Source organism: Euleptes europaea, chromosome 4, assembly GCF_029931775.1.
Source record: "Euleptes europaea isolate rEulEur1 chromosome 4, rEulEur1.hap1, whole genome shotgun sequence".
In the NCBI taxonomy this organism is placed as follows: domain Eukaryota; kingdom Metazoa; phylum Chordata; class Lepidosauria; order Squamata; family Sphaerodactylidae; genus Euleptes; species Euleptes europaea.
The window spans coordinates 89,208,617-89,224,401 of NC_079315.1; the positions used below are offsets into that span (position 1 = coordinate 89,208,617).

At 42.3% G+C, this 15,785-nt stretch overlaps 1 protein-coding gene across 1 annotated transcript; it reads right to left on the reverse strand.

Annotated features, from left to right (window-relative positions):
- Window positions 1-996: 996 nt before the first annotated feature.
- On the reverse strand, window positions 997-9,705 carry GCNT4 (glucosaminyl (N-acetyl) transferase 4). Its single transcript, XM_056848414.1, has 2 exons — window positions 9,648-9,705; window positions 997-2,398 (listed from the first exon to the last, which is right to left on the reverse strand). Exon 2 carries the CDS (start codon window positions 2,395-2,397, stop codon window positions 997-999), a length of 1,401 nt encoding a protein of 466 aa, XP_056704392.1. The 5' UTR covers window position 2,398; window positions 9,648-9,705.
- Between the last annotated feature and the right edge of the window lie 6,080 nt (window positions 9,706-15,785).

Consider the following 15,785-nt stretch of genomic DNA (forward strand, 5'->3'; position numbering starts at 1 on the left):
TGTCATCAGTAATTTCCAATGTACTGTCCAAGTGTCCTTCATCATTGTAAAGCATCTCACACATAGCAATGGTGGTATCAGTAGGGAAACAGAATGATGCAATGCCAAATCGCAGCAGTGGATTCCTTGTAATGGTGGCACAACCTGGAGGGAAGATATCTATATCTCATCCAACTGAACCATTACAAGCACAATGTAATCTTAAAAATAATGAAAAATCTGTACAAGCCCTAGGTGGGAATCATACAGTACAGAGAAAGCTCATATCGTCTCTATGCACCACAGGGCTCACAACAGGACTACAACTGAAATATCTGCTGCAAGTTTATTCTGCCTTGGACACAGAAGGAATCTAAACACTAGAAACTCTATTCCAAAGCTATCCCACAGACTTAGGAAACAGACCACCATGAACAACATACAATAATTTGTCACTTCTCAAACTGTGAAGGCGGTCACGCTAATGGGATACATAGAAAGAGGATTCAAATTTCCAGGGATGCCCTTAGCAGAGAACATTACCTAATCCTCATTAGATTTGTGGGTGTGATTTCTTCTCTACCACATCATCTCAACTTAACTTTTTTTTTGGGGGGGGGGAATACTATGTTGTTTTAATTATTGTTTTCTGTGCATTGGGGTGGGTGGGAAAGATATGCTGATAATTTCCTGGAATGCCAGGATGAGCCTCCCATTTCACAAATCTTTGCAGGAATTTACCAATGTTGTTTGGAGAGGGTTAGAAGTTAGAGCAAGTTTAAAAGAAGTTGAGGAAGACTAGAATCACTGGGTAAATACCAACTGAAACACTCTATTACTAACTTTTCATTACTGAGGATGGGGGAATCTCACAATTTCCTCTAGTTTTCCCCGCTCCAACATCTGCTCCATGGGCTCTAAGCAGCTCATCTCATACACCTTCTCTTTAGTTACACAAGTAGAAAGGCAACTGAATCCCACCAAGGTAGATATGAGAAGCATGATGAGCAATGTGTCTCAACTATTCTTTTTCAAGGACTGATCATGGGTGGGTGGTACTGTTGAAACATCTGTCCTGTGTAGAAAAAGATTTTCTGAAGTCAAACTAACCCATTCTTTCTGCCTTTCTGCAAGTTTTTCTGCCAAACATTTTATTAAAACAGGATCTACTTTGGAGTCAAATTTATTGGCAAACCAATGCCCGTAGCTGATGAGCCATCTCAGTTCTGCAGCTCCATAAATGCACACACTACGAAGATGTGTACCAGTGCAAGGAGGATACAGGTGATTTTCAAGGTAGTTCCATTTTACCAAACGTGTTTTGCTCTGAAGATCTGTGATATCCGGAACTGCTCTTGAAACCTCTCCAGGTGTTCCAGGTACACGAACAAGGGTTGCCCAAAAATGTTCATCAGGAGAGTAAGTGTCCTTTGACCATTCAAAAAAATCTTGAACGATGGAACTTTCAAGAACGAACTGTACGAACTCCCGACATAAAACAAAATAAGCACTGCCTACAAAAACCTCAATATTGTGGGGTGGTGGGTCCTTAGATATACTAGTTTTTATAGGCATTTTTGTGTATTCATAAGGCATTTTCTGAAGTTCATAGCGATAAATAAATCGTTCCCTTTTGTTGCTGCTTGGCTTGACTGTCTCCAACATATTTCCTCCATTTAATTTCTTAAGTTCATTTACCAGCTCAAAGTTTGACCGTAAAGGGAAGTCTTGGCCACATAAATTGATTACATACTTCCATGGAACAAAAGACTTAAATAGATCAGACAAACAATTTAAATCTGCCTGAAGCCTTGAAATATGGGCATATTCTACCACCTCCAATTTGGATGCTATGAAAATGTTGGAAAAGCATTTGGCTAGATTGTCCAAAGCATGTTTGAAAGTGCTAGATGACTTTTGGTCATAATGAATACAGTAAACATTCTGACTGCTGTATATTGTATGGATGAGCCTCTCAACCATCATGGCATCTTTGTGAACCACCAAAGAATAGGCTAAAGGGAATTTTTCCTCTTCCAGAGAAACAGGCTTCAGGTGATATTCTCTAATTTTACGGTATACATGACAGTCACTAGTCATTGCTACAACATCATCATCATCTAAATCGATAATCTCTTTTCTCTGAATTTCTAAAGACCTGCCAATCTCTACAGGCTCCTGATTGTAAATGGAGGAACAGTTAATTTCATACTGCATGTGACTTTTGAGATGGGAGTTCTTGCTCTTCAGAAATGACGAGGTGCTCAGAAACGGCTCTACAAAATAAATACCCTTGTGAGGGAACAACAGTTGCTCGACTCTGAGAAGTTTCAGTAGTGAAAGTAGCCATACTGTTAAAACCAAGATCAAGAAACTTTGTTGTGTTGGGTATCTGTAGGACCACTTACATCTCTTCATTCTGTGGATGGATAAAAAAAAGGATATTGCCAAGGAATTACACATTAAAAGCAATTCTTTTAAACTTTCACATATAACAAAGATGGCATATCCAAAACAGTGATCGCAGAAAAGTGCAATTTTCTACTATTTCTCCACTCACCCATGAGTTAGCTTCATAAAGTGAATGAGACAGCATATCAACCATCCTCATTGCTGTAGTAATTTTGAACTAGAGAAGGGCCTGACAATTTGGCAGCTGTGCTGAGTGAGGAAGATTGGGCAATGTCAGCCAGTACAATTTCTCACACCCCTGCAAGATAAGCTACATCTGCCAGAATTCCCCTTTCCACTCAAGTTTTAAAAAACATAATCTTCTTTCACCCTGATAACCTTAGAGCAAAGACAATAAGCAAAAATAATAGAAATGGGTTCCATGTTGCAGGTTAGAGTTAAAGATGGGCTTGTTTCTGAAAAAAACTGAAGACTACTGGTGTAGAATTACCTATACTAAGAGACTATTTGCTATTTTTTTGCTACAGGTTTGTTAGAAACCAGCAAAGCATAAAGCTCTAGGTAGATGCCTTGTGGGAACAAAGAGATGGGCTCTTGAGTATCAACTAAATCAAATTGTGCTAACAAATCTTTTAAAAAACGTAATTTGTAGACTAAAGTAGAGAAAGAACCCACAACTCCGAACAATCTGCCTTAGAATGCTTTACACAACACAGTCTCTTACATTCTTATGAGGAAGGAGACAGAGAGAGAGAAGGAAAAGTTCTCTCAATTCAGGCACCTGGGCATGAAATCACTAGTGAGGGATATAGCAGCCAGCTAAACTAGCTGTTCACATATTTTGTTGAAACAAACAGTTCAGAAACACACCGTCAGCAGAGTATAGGACAGACATGAAAACTGGCAGAGTGATGCTTTGTTCAGCAAAAACTATATACAGAGAGAGGATTGAACCATCTTCACTATGCAGAACAAGTTAAGAGCTGAGGTTTGAACTTGAACAGACTGAAGAACATCTTAGCAGATTAAAAGGATAATTTTTGAACTATTGTAGAATAGCTGTTGGACTTAGGGGTCAAACCAGACAAGACACTGGGCGATCTGTGAATTGTAGTCATCATATGGGGAGTGATTCAGATCAGGGCCATGATGTAGGGAAAGTGGGTGTTTGATCTTTATTCCTCCAACATAATTTCACCATTCAAAAATAACTCTAGCTTTTTACTAGTCTGGAATGAAAAAAGTAGGAAGAGAGAGGGTTCCTCTTTTTCTTCTTCTAGGGCTAATAAAAGCTAGAGAGAAGGGGGTCAGGTTTAAATAAATGAAAAACTGCCGGGAAATTAAAACCTCCATACCAGACCCCGAAGCCATACCGAACCCCAAACCCAACAAGGTTATTTTCCTCTGAAAAGTGCTGTGATACATTCACAAATATCCCACTTTCACACCTGGTTTGGCCTTCTAACATAGATAAACTTATGCAGGCAGAAGAGAAGCAGAAAGCTGACCTAGCACGGTGCTTCACCATATATTCAATTCTGAACTTGACCCCAGAGTGTGGATCAAAACATCTGCACAAAGGTGCTCGGTCCAGAAGGAGAGATGTTTCTACAAACTTGAGGGGACCCCAATTGGTCAGAAAGAGCTCCAAAATACAAAGGGGGGTTAAACCTTCTAGAATGGTCAAGTAACGTGTGCACCTGTACACACATCAAAGTGAAAGCAATAGAACCATTGATAGCTTGTCTTTCCATTATCCTGTCTTCCTTCTTTCCCCATACATTTCTGTCTCACTCCCCCTCCCCAACTTTTTATTGGTGGATACCAAAACAAAAGGACATCTGTTGAAGTGCTTTTCACTCCCCCCCATTTATGTTACATAACTGATGGCAAAATCAGGATCATTATAGTACTTGTGAGTCATACTACGAACTACTATCGTGACAACTCATGCTGAATAAAATGCATATGGTTCTGGCAGATTTTCCATGATCTGCCACAATTCTACCCATGCTATGCCAACAGTGCAATCCTACTCAGAGTTACACCCTTCTAAGCCCACTGGTGCCAGTTGGCTTAGCAGAATGCAACTTTGCTTAGGGTTGCACTGCAAATGTCCCAGTCCTGACTCATACCCTTGTCATATGTTAAGGATTTTCTACACAATAATTGTTCACATAAGAACAAAAATGAAACTTATGTCATTTTTGCTTTGGAACTCCAGTTTTAAATAAGGATGGAAAATAATCACATTGTGCATAACCTAACATTCCACAGTTCTGAATATGAAATGTTTTGGAATAGCAAAAACCATAAAGGTCTTCAAGGAAGGACTATGAATCCTTATCACGTCTTATAAAACTTCAGTTCCCCTAATATACAGTTCAAGAAACATTTCTAGAGCAGTTATATGTGGAAGCAGAGTGGCATATGATCTACTGATACTGAGGGGGTGAGGCATAGATTGAGAGAGAAGAGAGGAGGGTTACTAGGAAGAAGAAGAAGAGTTGGTTTTTATATGCCGACTTTCTCTACCATTTAAGGGAGACTCAAACTGGCATACAATCACCTTCCCTTCCCCTCCCTACAATAGACACCCTGTGAGGTAGGTGGGGCTGAGAGAACTCTAACAGAGCTGTAACTTGCTCAAGGTCACCCAGCTGGCTTCGTGTGTAGGAGTGGGGAAACTAATCCAGTTCACCAGATTAGCCTCCACCACTCATGAGGAGGAGTGGGGAATCAAACCCGGTTCTCCAGATCAGACTCCACCGCTCCAAACCACCGCTCTTAACTACTACACCACGCTGGAAGAGGGATAGGTGAAATCTGGATGGATATAGAGAAGCCCACAAGGCCAAGAGCTCAGCAGCACAAACAACCTGTTAATGACAGCAAGAACGTTCAGTGCATCATTTGCTAGGGATAGTCAAATCACTGTTAGGCCTGGGCACTTTTCCAAAAGGGAGTGTTGTTCCATTAGTTCTGTGGCAGAAATTCAATTTTTTACTTAATTCTGTGTGGTCAGATTTTTAAACTACATTTTATGTCGAAGCATCATTCAAAGCTATAATTTAAATCATGCCACCCTTGAAGTAACCAAGATGGCTGTCAAATTAGTTTGGCAAGAGAACACAAAAACTAAACAGAAAGCAGTGGATGGAAAAATCATACCAGGTAACTGTAGTATTGACTCTCACCATGCCATAACTATAAAAGGTAGGAGGCCTACCTATTCCCTCCTATTTGTGTTGCATTGCATGTGCCCACAGATTGGTACCTGGGGGACTACAGACAGCAAATCCCTGTTTAGCTTATGTTAGTTTCTAAGCGCCAGTAATAACAGGCTGTCATACAGACAAAGGACACCGTATCCACTGTATATTTCAGGGCTGTGATATACATCTGCAGCAACCAGTGTACTAATCTCCTTTCCAAGTGCTGGAAGTCACATTGGGCTGGGTAGGTAATGTTTTGTACAGCCTACTGAGCACAAGGAAAAGGTGCATCTCCACTCTAACCACATTAGGTTACTTCAAACCAATGCAGCAGGTTTTCACTTATAACCAGACAGACATTCGGATGAGTTCACAGCTTCTAAAATTGTAGTCAGGTGGAAAATGCGGTATTTCAGTTTCTAAAGCCAAAAAAAGCCCTATTTATGTTATAAACTGGTAGCCACAGTGCTATTTACTTCTTTTATACCCTGCCTCTCTCCTCCATGGGACCCAAAGAACCTTACATAATTCTATTCTCCTCCATTTTATCCTTACAACAATCCTTTGAGGTAGGCTAGACTGAATGTGTGAGACTGGCCCAAAGTCACCCAGCAAGCTTTCATGACAAAGTGGGGGTTCAAACCATGACACCAAACTTGCTCTCTACAGTGCTCCTAGCGTCATACTAACATTGGGGATACTTCAGTTCAACTTCTTACTCAGTCACAAAGTTCTCTGGATAATGTTGGGCTATTTATTAGCCTAATCTACCTCACAGGGTTGTTGTTGTGAGGATAAATGGGAGGCACCCACATATGTCACCCTGCAAACCCTGAATGAAGGAAGGGATAAAAAATCTAATAATATAATGCATAAAATATGCTTGATATTTTAGTTAGTTTTAGGTTTTAGCTCAGAATAATGCTATAAGAGGGGTAATTATTACAGAGAGTTCAATGGCAATGTGTTTTGGTTACTCCAATTTGCATCCAGTTTTCTCTACCAGGCCAAGTAGATTCTCATCCTCTGCTACATTTTTTTCAACCTGCTACATTTTTTTCCATGGAATTATCAGAAGCACTGCATATTGTAAACAGGCATTTGCACCTTAGTTATTTTTCTGGACGAGAGGTGCTAAATGACATTTTAATCACAGTATTACCTCAGCTGAGTCACAGCTCTTTAAATATCCCATCTGGTACCAGGCAATGTTTCTTCCAATTTCTTTCCTTCAGATTAAGAAAGACATTTTGGGCACATTTTTAATGTATGCGCACATGTGCTTCCAAACATACATATCTAAATGTCTTTCATCAGTACACCCTATCTGTATAAATGTACTAGAATTAACATCCTTATTTATGGACAAGGAAGTATGCAATGTCCACAAAGACAGGAGCCAATCCATTGGGCATTTCACATGGCCCATGTCAAAAGTGATTATGTGTGTACCTGTGTTGGTTTCTTGATGCCCTCTGTGCTCCACGCTATTTTAAAAAATGCATTTCCTCTGTGTGTTTGTGTAGGAAAGATCAAGAGGGTCTCCAAATCCTTGCTGAATTATAATTGTTTATATCCTAATCAAAGCCCACTTCTGTCACGTTAGGATTGTTGTCTCTTGCACGCAAGCTCTCAGTTGCCTATGAATCATTTTTAGCCCTTTCAAGATCTAAGCACTGGTTCTTAGGGGTGACTATCCAAACAGGAAAATCCAGCCATCCTGGATCTAAATTACGACTAACCATATCATTGGCCAATTATCCTTAATGATTACCTATTTTCTGCTTTGCTGTTCCTCAGGTTTTTTTCCATTATAGAAGAAATGCATTACAAAAAATGCTTCCAATGTGCTGGTTTGTTGGTAGGAGTTTGTAATGGATTACTTGAGATTTGAGGGAACCTAGCATTTGGCCTGGTTATTATATATCTGTTCACAAATTGTACAGAACATATACTCTCCCCTCCACCCATCTAGGGTGTCTGGAAAGGTGGTGGGAGAATTCTAGAGTTGTCACAGTACTGTGACCAGGAAACTGCCTGCCATTTGACAGCCATAACCTGTTTGTGGGCTTCCTAGAGGTACCTGGTTGGCCATTGTGTGAACAGACTGCTGGACTTGATGGGCCTTGGTCTGATCCAGCATGGCTTTTCTTATGTTCACGTAACAGTTAAGCCTGATTTAAGTGTGCCCTGACACTGGCTGCTTCCACACAGAGATTTTTCTCCACTTTGGCTTCCAAACTGGAGGTACTGTGTGGGGGAGGGGGGGTTCACATGACATTGTGCTCCAATCATCCTTTCCCTGTCCTTGGTATGCTCTTTCCCAATCTTGCTTTGCTAAGACCTTTTTGGGAACTGCATTATCCAAACGCATCATCACACCACCTGGATAGGAAGGTGTGACCTGTCAAATGGCACAATGGTGCTATTTTCCTGTTACCAGCCTCCTTGCACTATTTTCCCTGCCACACCACCAGAGGACTTTGGTAAAAATAAATAAATAAATAAATATTTGCTACAATTAGTGTTTGTGCTTTAAAAGCCCCCCAGTGGCACGGAAAATTTGCAAGGAAAATGGTACCTGCTGGAGGAAAGCACACAGAGAACTCCTGTGTGGATGTTCTGTTGCCAGTACACATGCTTTCATATTCCTGGCAGTGATGAATGCATAACAGAGAATTCTCACCATATTGATGCACACACGTCTTACCTAACTGAATGACAACATGTGGCTACCTTCTGCCCCTAATTGCTACTCCCTCAATTTTAACTCCAAAGGGTTAACCAATTATCATCCCTTCTTGTTGTTTCCAAACACCTGTGAGTCAGCCCAAATTGGTTTGTTCCTGTTGGAACAAGTCCTGTTGCCGGTAGTGAGTCCATAGGCCTGTCAATACACAATGCTTGTTGAACTGCTGGGACGCTGCACTCCATGTTCCTTCCTCGGGCCTTTCCCAAATTGTTAAGAGCCAAACTCAGTGTTCAGCTCAGGCTTCCCTCAGTTTGCCCAAAATGTTCTCTTCTCAAAATAGCAATTTATAAGTAAAACCTGGAGCCACTTGGTTTTGTACATTGCCTATCAGGGTTTTTTATGGTGCTATTTTGCAGATTCTGTAAAAGGCAATGAACTATCAGCTCTCCTTAGATACTGCATTTCAGAAACTCTGAATCTGAAAGGCATCCTACTATACATCATTTTATGTTTAAAGAAAGCGCTTGCCTTGGTCTTTGCCTATTTTTAAACTCTCATGATACAATGTCACACATAATTATTCCAGTCTAAAAACATTAATTTCAAGAGTAGAGTAACTGCACAGGACTGCATTGTTATTGTCTTTGAAGTTAACATAGCCTTCTAAGAAGAAAAATAATTGTTTAATTTTTGCTAAAGAGCTTTCTTTTGTGGGGTTTGTGCATGTCTCTCCCCCTCCCATCTGCTAGTATGTGGATTAACCTTGATGTCCTTTGCCTTTTAACACACCAAAGCTAATCACAAATGTAGCTAAAATCTCTTATACTCTAACAAAAGTCACTTCTTTGTCTCCCTGTGGTTTCTTCTTCTAAGTTACAGCCTTTCTACAATACATGCACAATTGTTTCCTGTATGCTGCCTGCAGTTCACACCTATATTCTTTAACTTGAACTTTTGTTCTAGTCAGGCTATTTCTAATGTATTTTTTGCAATATTCTACCGTTACATTCAGCGCACTAGATCATACATGTGGAATGTTGCTGGAAGAACATCAGATGTACTTATAGGATTCTATTGGTGATCAAACTAGTAATGAGCAACGTATTATTTCCATAACATTCTGGAGTGCATTTTTCTTTCCACAAGGATTCTTATAAGAAATGTATCTCTTTTGTTCCTTTTTCCTATTAATATGTCTAACAATTCAACCCTGTGCATAATTACTCTATTGAAATCAATGGGCTTAGATTGGGGTAACTCTGCACTGTAGGTATCCCAGTCATAATGTGCACAGTACAAAAAACCACAAAGCTACTAGCAATTCAGAATCACAAAGTTTTCAGACCTACCTTTTAGATGTCTCTTTACTGCTTTTCCTTTCTAACTAAGTATAAAAGGGTTTGCAGTCATCACATAAACCACCTGGTTACTTTCTGAACAGTTCTTCTCCATCTTTAGGATATTTGTAATAACGTTGCTCCAATTCCATGCATTTCTGGTTTATTAAATTTCAGTTAAGTATGCAGCCATCTTTAAGTGATGAAGAAGGAAGTGCACTTCTTTCTGCAAAGGTCGAAGAAAGAAGGGCTAATTTAATATAGAAGAAGAGTAAGTTTTTATACCCTGCTTTTCTCTACCTTAAGGAGTATCAAAGCAGCTTTTAATCACATTACCTTCCTCTCCGCACAACAGCCACCTTGTGAGGTAGGTGGGGCTGAGAAAGTTCTGAGAGAACTGTGACTGGCCCAAGGTTACCTAGCAGGCTTCATGTGGAGGAGTGGGGAATCAAACCTAGTTCTCCAGATTAGAGTCCGCCACACTTAACCACTACACCATGCTGGTGTATGCACACACACAGAGAGCTATTTTCTCAAATAGATACAAACACTAATTCTTCCTCTGAATTCTACTTCAGCAAATAAGAAGCCCTCAGATTTCATACTCATCTCTGTGTTATGTCAATTGAGACATGGTTCAGGCCTATAGTGCAACAATAAATGCCTCTGGTATTACATGAAGTCACAGACTGGCTGGCCAAGTGACAAAATCAACTGTCATTTTAAGAATACACACCTGTTCCTTTGATTCTTAATAGCATTCTTTCTCTCACCTAACTAGTTTGCATAGGAACATCTATTTATACCACTCCTACTGATAGAAAACCAATTAACAGTGAGAGAAAGCATTTCATCCTATAAAACAATTCCCAGTAAAACAAGAAATAAATCCTGGTAAATTACTGGCTTTTTAGTAACACGATTAGAAGTCAAAATATTTTAATACTGTGCCAGCATGATTAGTTACCTAATTTGGAGCAGGGTACCTTGCTGAAATGCGCATATACACAATATAAATGAGTTTTCCTATCACTAGACATAATACTCTGCCCATGCAGCCTGATGCAGGGATAGAACTGAATGATGAAGATTACTTGTACAGTTGTTTTATGGGTGCATATGGCACTTTTTATTATTAACAGAAAGTATCGAATTCAATTTTCCCTTCTCACAGATTTTATTTATGTATAGCCCAACTTTCTTGCTGTAAAAGAAAGGCAGATTACAAAATATAAAAAACAATGCCATTAGACTAGGATTATAGAACTAGAAAACTGTGCAAACAGGAAACTGTTGGCTCTGCTTGCATAGTGCAGGATCTTAAGCAGCGATCTTTCTCAAAGTATTTTTCAGTATATTTTTATTACATCAGCTGTATGTTCATAAAATTGGTATTAACTTGATGTTGAGGGTAGAGCTAATGCTGCCAACCTCCAGGTGGGGCCTGGAGATCTCCACGAATTACAACTGATCTCCAGACAGCAGAGATCAGTTCTCCTGGGGAAAACGGCTGCTGACTCTATGGCATTATACCCGGCTGAGGTCCTTCCCCTTTCCAAATCCCACTCTCCCCAGACTTCACCTGCAAATCTCCAGGAATTTCCCAGAGTTGGCAACCCTAGGTAGTGCATACAATATAGAGCTAGATGGACCAGTGGTCTGGCTCGATATAAGACTCTCCAGACGTATATCATGTAAAGACAGCACAAAGTGGTGGATCCCTGATCAGTGCTCTGCCATTTGAGAGTATATAGGACTTTATGCTACATGTAACCAATTCAGTGGGCGCTGTCTGAGATTTGATTATGTCTGAGTACCATTCATTATTTTTTAGTTTGATCTGGCCTGGCTTCCTCAACCAAATGTTGCTGATGGGGTGATTGAAGCATCTTATGTCTAAATTCCGATTCACAGTTATGCAAGCACACTTGGTTAGATGGCCAATCTAACCAGAAGCCAACGGTCCTTGTAAGGCAAGAGTCGTGGCATTTGAATGTTTCCTCGGTCCTTTCCCTGTTTGTCTCCTTCCATGTGGGGCTGAACTTTACTCTTATAGCGTGCCCTAGAAGCTTTCTAGATGGTTGCCAGCCCTTTTATGGTAGTTGACTACTAGCATTCCAGAGACACTCTATCACCTCCACTTTTAAGACTGATCTCTTCACCCTGCCCAGTCTACCCTGCAGCACCTCTTCAACAAATAGTTATTCTGCAAGCAGCAACCTGCAGAACAAACCACTGTTTGCTGGGGCCAGTTAAGTATCGCTGGTATGTTTGCATTTGTTGTTTAAGATATCTGTAAAATTTCATTTCACTTTTAGTGCAACCCTGAACATTTACGCCCTTCTACTACTGATACAAGTTAACAGTCTGTTCTAAAACTTAATTTATCTCATTTATCATTGCCTTCGGTTATTATGTTACTAGAAGAGCAGTCAAATAGACGTAGTATATGGATCAAGATACCAAAGTCTGCAGTTTTTAAAATATAGGGCTATATAGGAATAGTATTCTAACAAAGAGGTTATGCATCCTTTAGAGGTGACAGGTTACAATTAAGTACTCCAGCAAACTGGTAACACAACTTTATAAACAGGTAACATCTCCATGCTACAGACAGGGAATTTAAGCTGAAAGACAACCTCAGCCCAATAACTAATGAGGCCAGGGTCCAAAATCCAACCCATTAAGCCAGGCTAAATGGTAAGTGTCCTGGGGAAAGGCATAATCCCATTCCATTGCACAAACCTAGCTGACACACATCAGAATCACATCCCCTAAATGCAGACACCCCTTAAAGGACTAGCACAGAGACAGGAGTTGGCTCTTTTTACCCCTGTCCTCCAGGTATTTACCACACCTCTCTATAAAAGGATCCAAGAAAGTAATTCCAAACTTATCAAGGTAGCAAGTGTCTTGCGTCACCTTTTATCTACCAGCAATATATCTCCCATTTTTCAGGACAAGCCTTACATACTTCACACAACAGCTGTCCTTTCTCAACCCTAAAATACCCTGTTTTTTGCTCCTTTCCTCTGAATTGTATTCAGTGTGTCTTCCACTTCCTAAAATATACAAAACTGGATCCGGTATTCCTCCCAGTTACAAACACAGAAAGTAAGTTCACTAGCCAAATCAATATTGAAGCGTATCGTTTCTTCTCAGGCAATTTTCTGCGCCAGCATTGACATCAAGACACCTTATGACTTGAAGCAGTTTAATATTTTAGCTCACACCCTTGTTTACCTTACTGAATGAGACGTTGGACCAGACGTTTATCCCTTGGTATGCATGAACTGTCAGTGTATAAAAAGAACTAGGAACTCTTATGTTTCTGCCATGAGACAGACAAGTACTGTTTGGAGTGAAAGGATGAACGCCCTTTTGCCATGAAGGTTATATTAAATCAGAACTTACTAAAAGCTAAGGCAATCCTGAAAGTCAGATTATCAAGTGTTAAGGGGCAGGATCACACAACAAGAAAACATGTTTCATTTTTTTTCCTTTGCCCTTTTCAGTTTTTTGATAGCTTTTAGGTTGCTTTGATCTCAAATCATGAGTATGAGCATCAGTGGTCATCAATCTTATTCACCATGTGGGTGCTTTTAGAATGCTACCATAGGCAGGAGGCCCCACCACAAAATGGCTACCACAGGGAACTGGACCAATTGCAAAATGGCTAATATAGGGCGAGGAGGCCAAATCAAAACATTAGAAGGCTCCAAGCCAAGCATCCTACAATGGAGACGGATGATTCGACATTGGTGTTCCTGCTGACACAGGTGATACCTCCTGGGCACTTCTGAAACCCCTTCTGCTCCAGTGAGGAGCAAGTGGGTGCCAGATAACGTGCCAGTGAGGCACCATGGTGCCTGTGGCCACCATACTGGGGATCACAGTGAAAGACTACAGAGGTGATAAACAAATCTAGCTGATTGTTTTTAATGTACGGGTGGGATTTACTTGTATATTTGTGGATTTACTTGTATATTTCAGAAATATTCTAAGGCATTATTTGCTGGCAATAGAAAGATTTGATACCAAGCCAAACTGGATCTCCTAGAAAAAACAAAGAGCTGCAGCCTTGTCCCAACACATGCAAACAACATTTTCTTTCTACAATTATGTCAAAATTCAAACTACCTATGTTAACAATTGCAGCAATACTTAGCATTTAAAAGTTTTAAAGGGCTTCCTGTGTAACAACTCTGTAAGGAATACTGGCATTATTTCCATGTGCAGATGGAGAGACCACAAATGGTGATTTGGGGTGAGACTGAAGGTCCTAATTTACAGTATGGTCACTTAGCCACCCAGCTTGCTGGAGGTAAAGGGAAGATGACTGGGGGAGGCACTGGCAAACCACCCCGTAAACATAGTATGCCTATTAAACGTTGTGATGTGATGTCACCCCATGGGTCAGTAATGACCTGGTGCTTGCACAGGGGACCTTTACCTTTTACACTTAGCCATTGAACAACCTATGCACTGAAAGCCTTGTAGCTGATTTTGTCCCTCTTTTATATGGATTCAGATGGCTAGCTTTTCTACTGAAAACTGCTCCAGTTACCAAAGATCTGCATCTAACAGTATTGTAGCAGCAATCAGGATATTTATAACATTGCAGCCAGAGTTCATGTGTCCTTTTATATATATCAGCATAATTGCTGTGATACCCACAATTTGTCCTCACGCCCTATGCAGATTAGCAAGATCAGCATGGGCTGTGCTTGTCTATGGCAAAGCAGGCAGTTTACACACCTCGACACATTTATGCATGGGAGGTTTTGCCTTGAATTTGCCACTCTCCAGATGCACATTTACCCCATCCAAATTCTCAAAACTCTGCACGGGGGCTTATTGTTGCGTTTTGAGAATTCGGATGGGGAAAAACTGCATCTACAGAGTGGCAAATCCAAGGCAAAACCTCCCATGCATAAAGTTTTACTCTCGGCACGCAGATGCACGTGTGCGGCTCAGGCGGATCGTCCGTCTACCATGTAGTTTTTTAAAAGACAGAGGCCATTTATGCACGGGAGGTTTTGCCTTGGATTTTCCACTCTCTAGATGCACATTTCCCCCCATCCAAATTCCCCAAACCCAACAACAAGCCCTCACGCAGAGTTTTGATCATTCGGATGGGGAAAACGTGAATCCAGAGAGAGGAAAATCCAAGGCAAAAAACCTCCCCTGCATCAATGGCCAGAGACTCCACCCCCCCCCCCGAGAAAATGAGAACTCTTGCCTCCGACCTACAATGCCCAAGCTTCTCAGGACGGCTTTCTCCCAAGCGACCTCACCACCACGGGGCGAGAATAATGTTCGTGCAGCGCACGGACGGGTGACGCAGAAGTTGTGCGGCCTGGAGTAAAACTTTCCCACCGGCAAACAGCATCCTCTGCCATCGCAGGAAGCGCTCAAGAGCCGAGTACCATCACTTTGGGGGAGAGGACTCATCATCCACCCACCTACCTACCCCGTCCCAAACTGGAGAGACGCCACGGCTCGGCTCCTCCTAGGAGAGGTGCCAAAGCGCAAGTCGCCCCGCCGGGCCCGGGCACGCGGCGCACGAGACCGTCCAACTCCGCGTTTGCTCTGCGCGGTACTTACGGTCCTCGAGCCGCGTGCAGCCCCGCCGCCGGGGACCGGGACCGGGACAGGTCGCCCGCTTCCCCACGCGGCCCCGTGGCTCTCGTCGCTTTTGGCGGCTTCCTCTTGCAGCCGAGCGACCCCCCTCCACCCCAAGCCCAGGACAACAAGCGGCGGGGGCGGCCCCGGGGCGGAGGGATTTCCTACCCCCCCCACCCCCCAACTTATCCACGAAGCGCTCTGTGGGCCACCGCCTGGAGGGCGGCGGGCGGACCAAGTTTCTCCCCCTCGAGGGCAGCGGCGCGAGGGGCCGGCGGACCTCTCCGCCGGGGGCAAGGGGGGCGGCTCCAGATGTCCGGGGAGGGCTGGGCCAGGCCCCCGCCGCCCTGCGCCGCTCCCTTCTCGGCGCCGCCGCGCTCTGCCTCGCAGGTCTGGGGGGGAGGGGGCGGCTGCGGAGGAGGGGACCCCATGACGTGGGGGGGGAGGAGGGGCGCCCAGGGGCGCCTCCGAGAGAGGAAGGAAGAGCGGGGCGGCCCCTTCCCAGAAGGAGGAACCGAAAGAGCT

Coding starts and splice junctions, on each gene's coding strand:
- GCNT4 (XM_056848414.1), bottom strand. CDS start 2,397: ATGAAGAGATGTAAGTGGTCCTACAGATACCCAACACAACAAAGTTTC.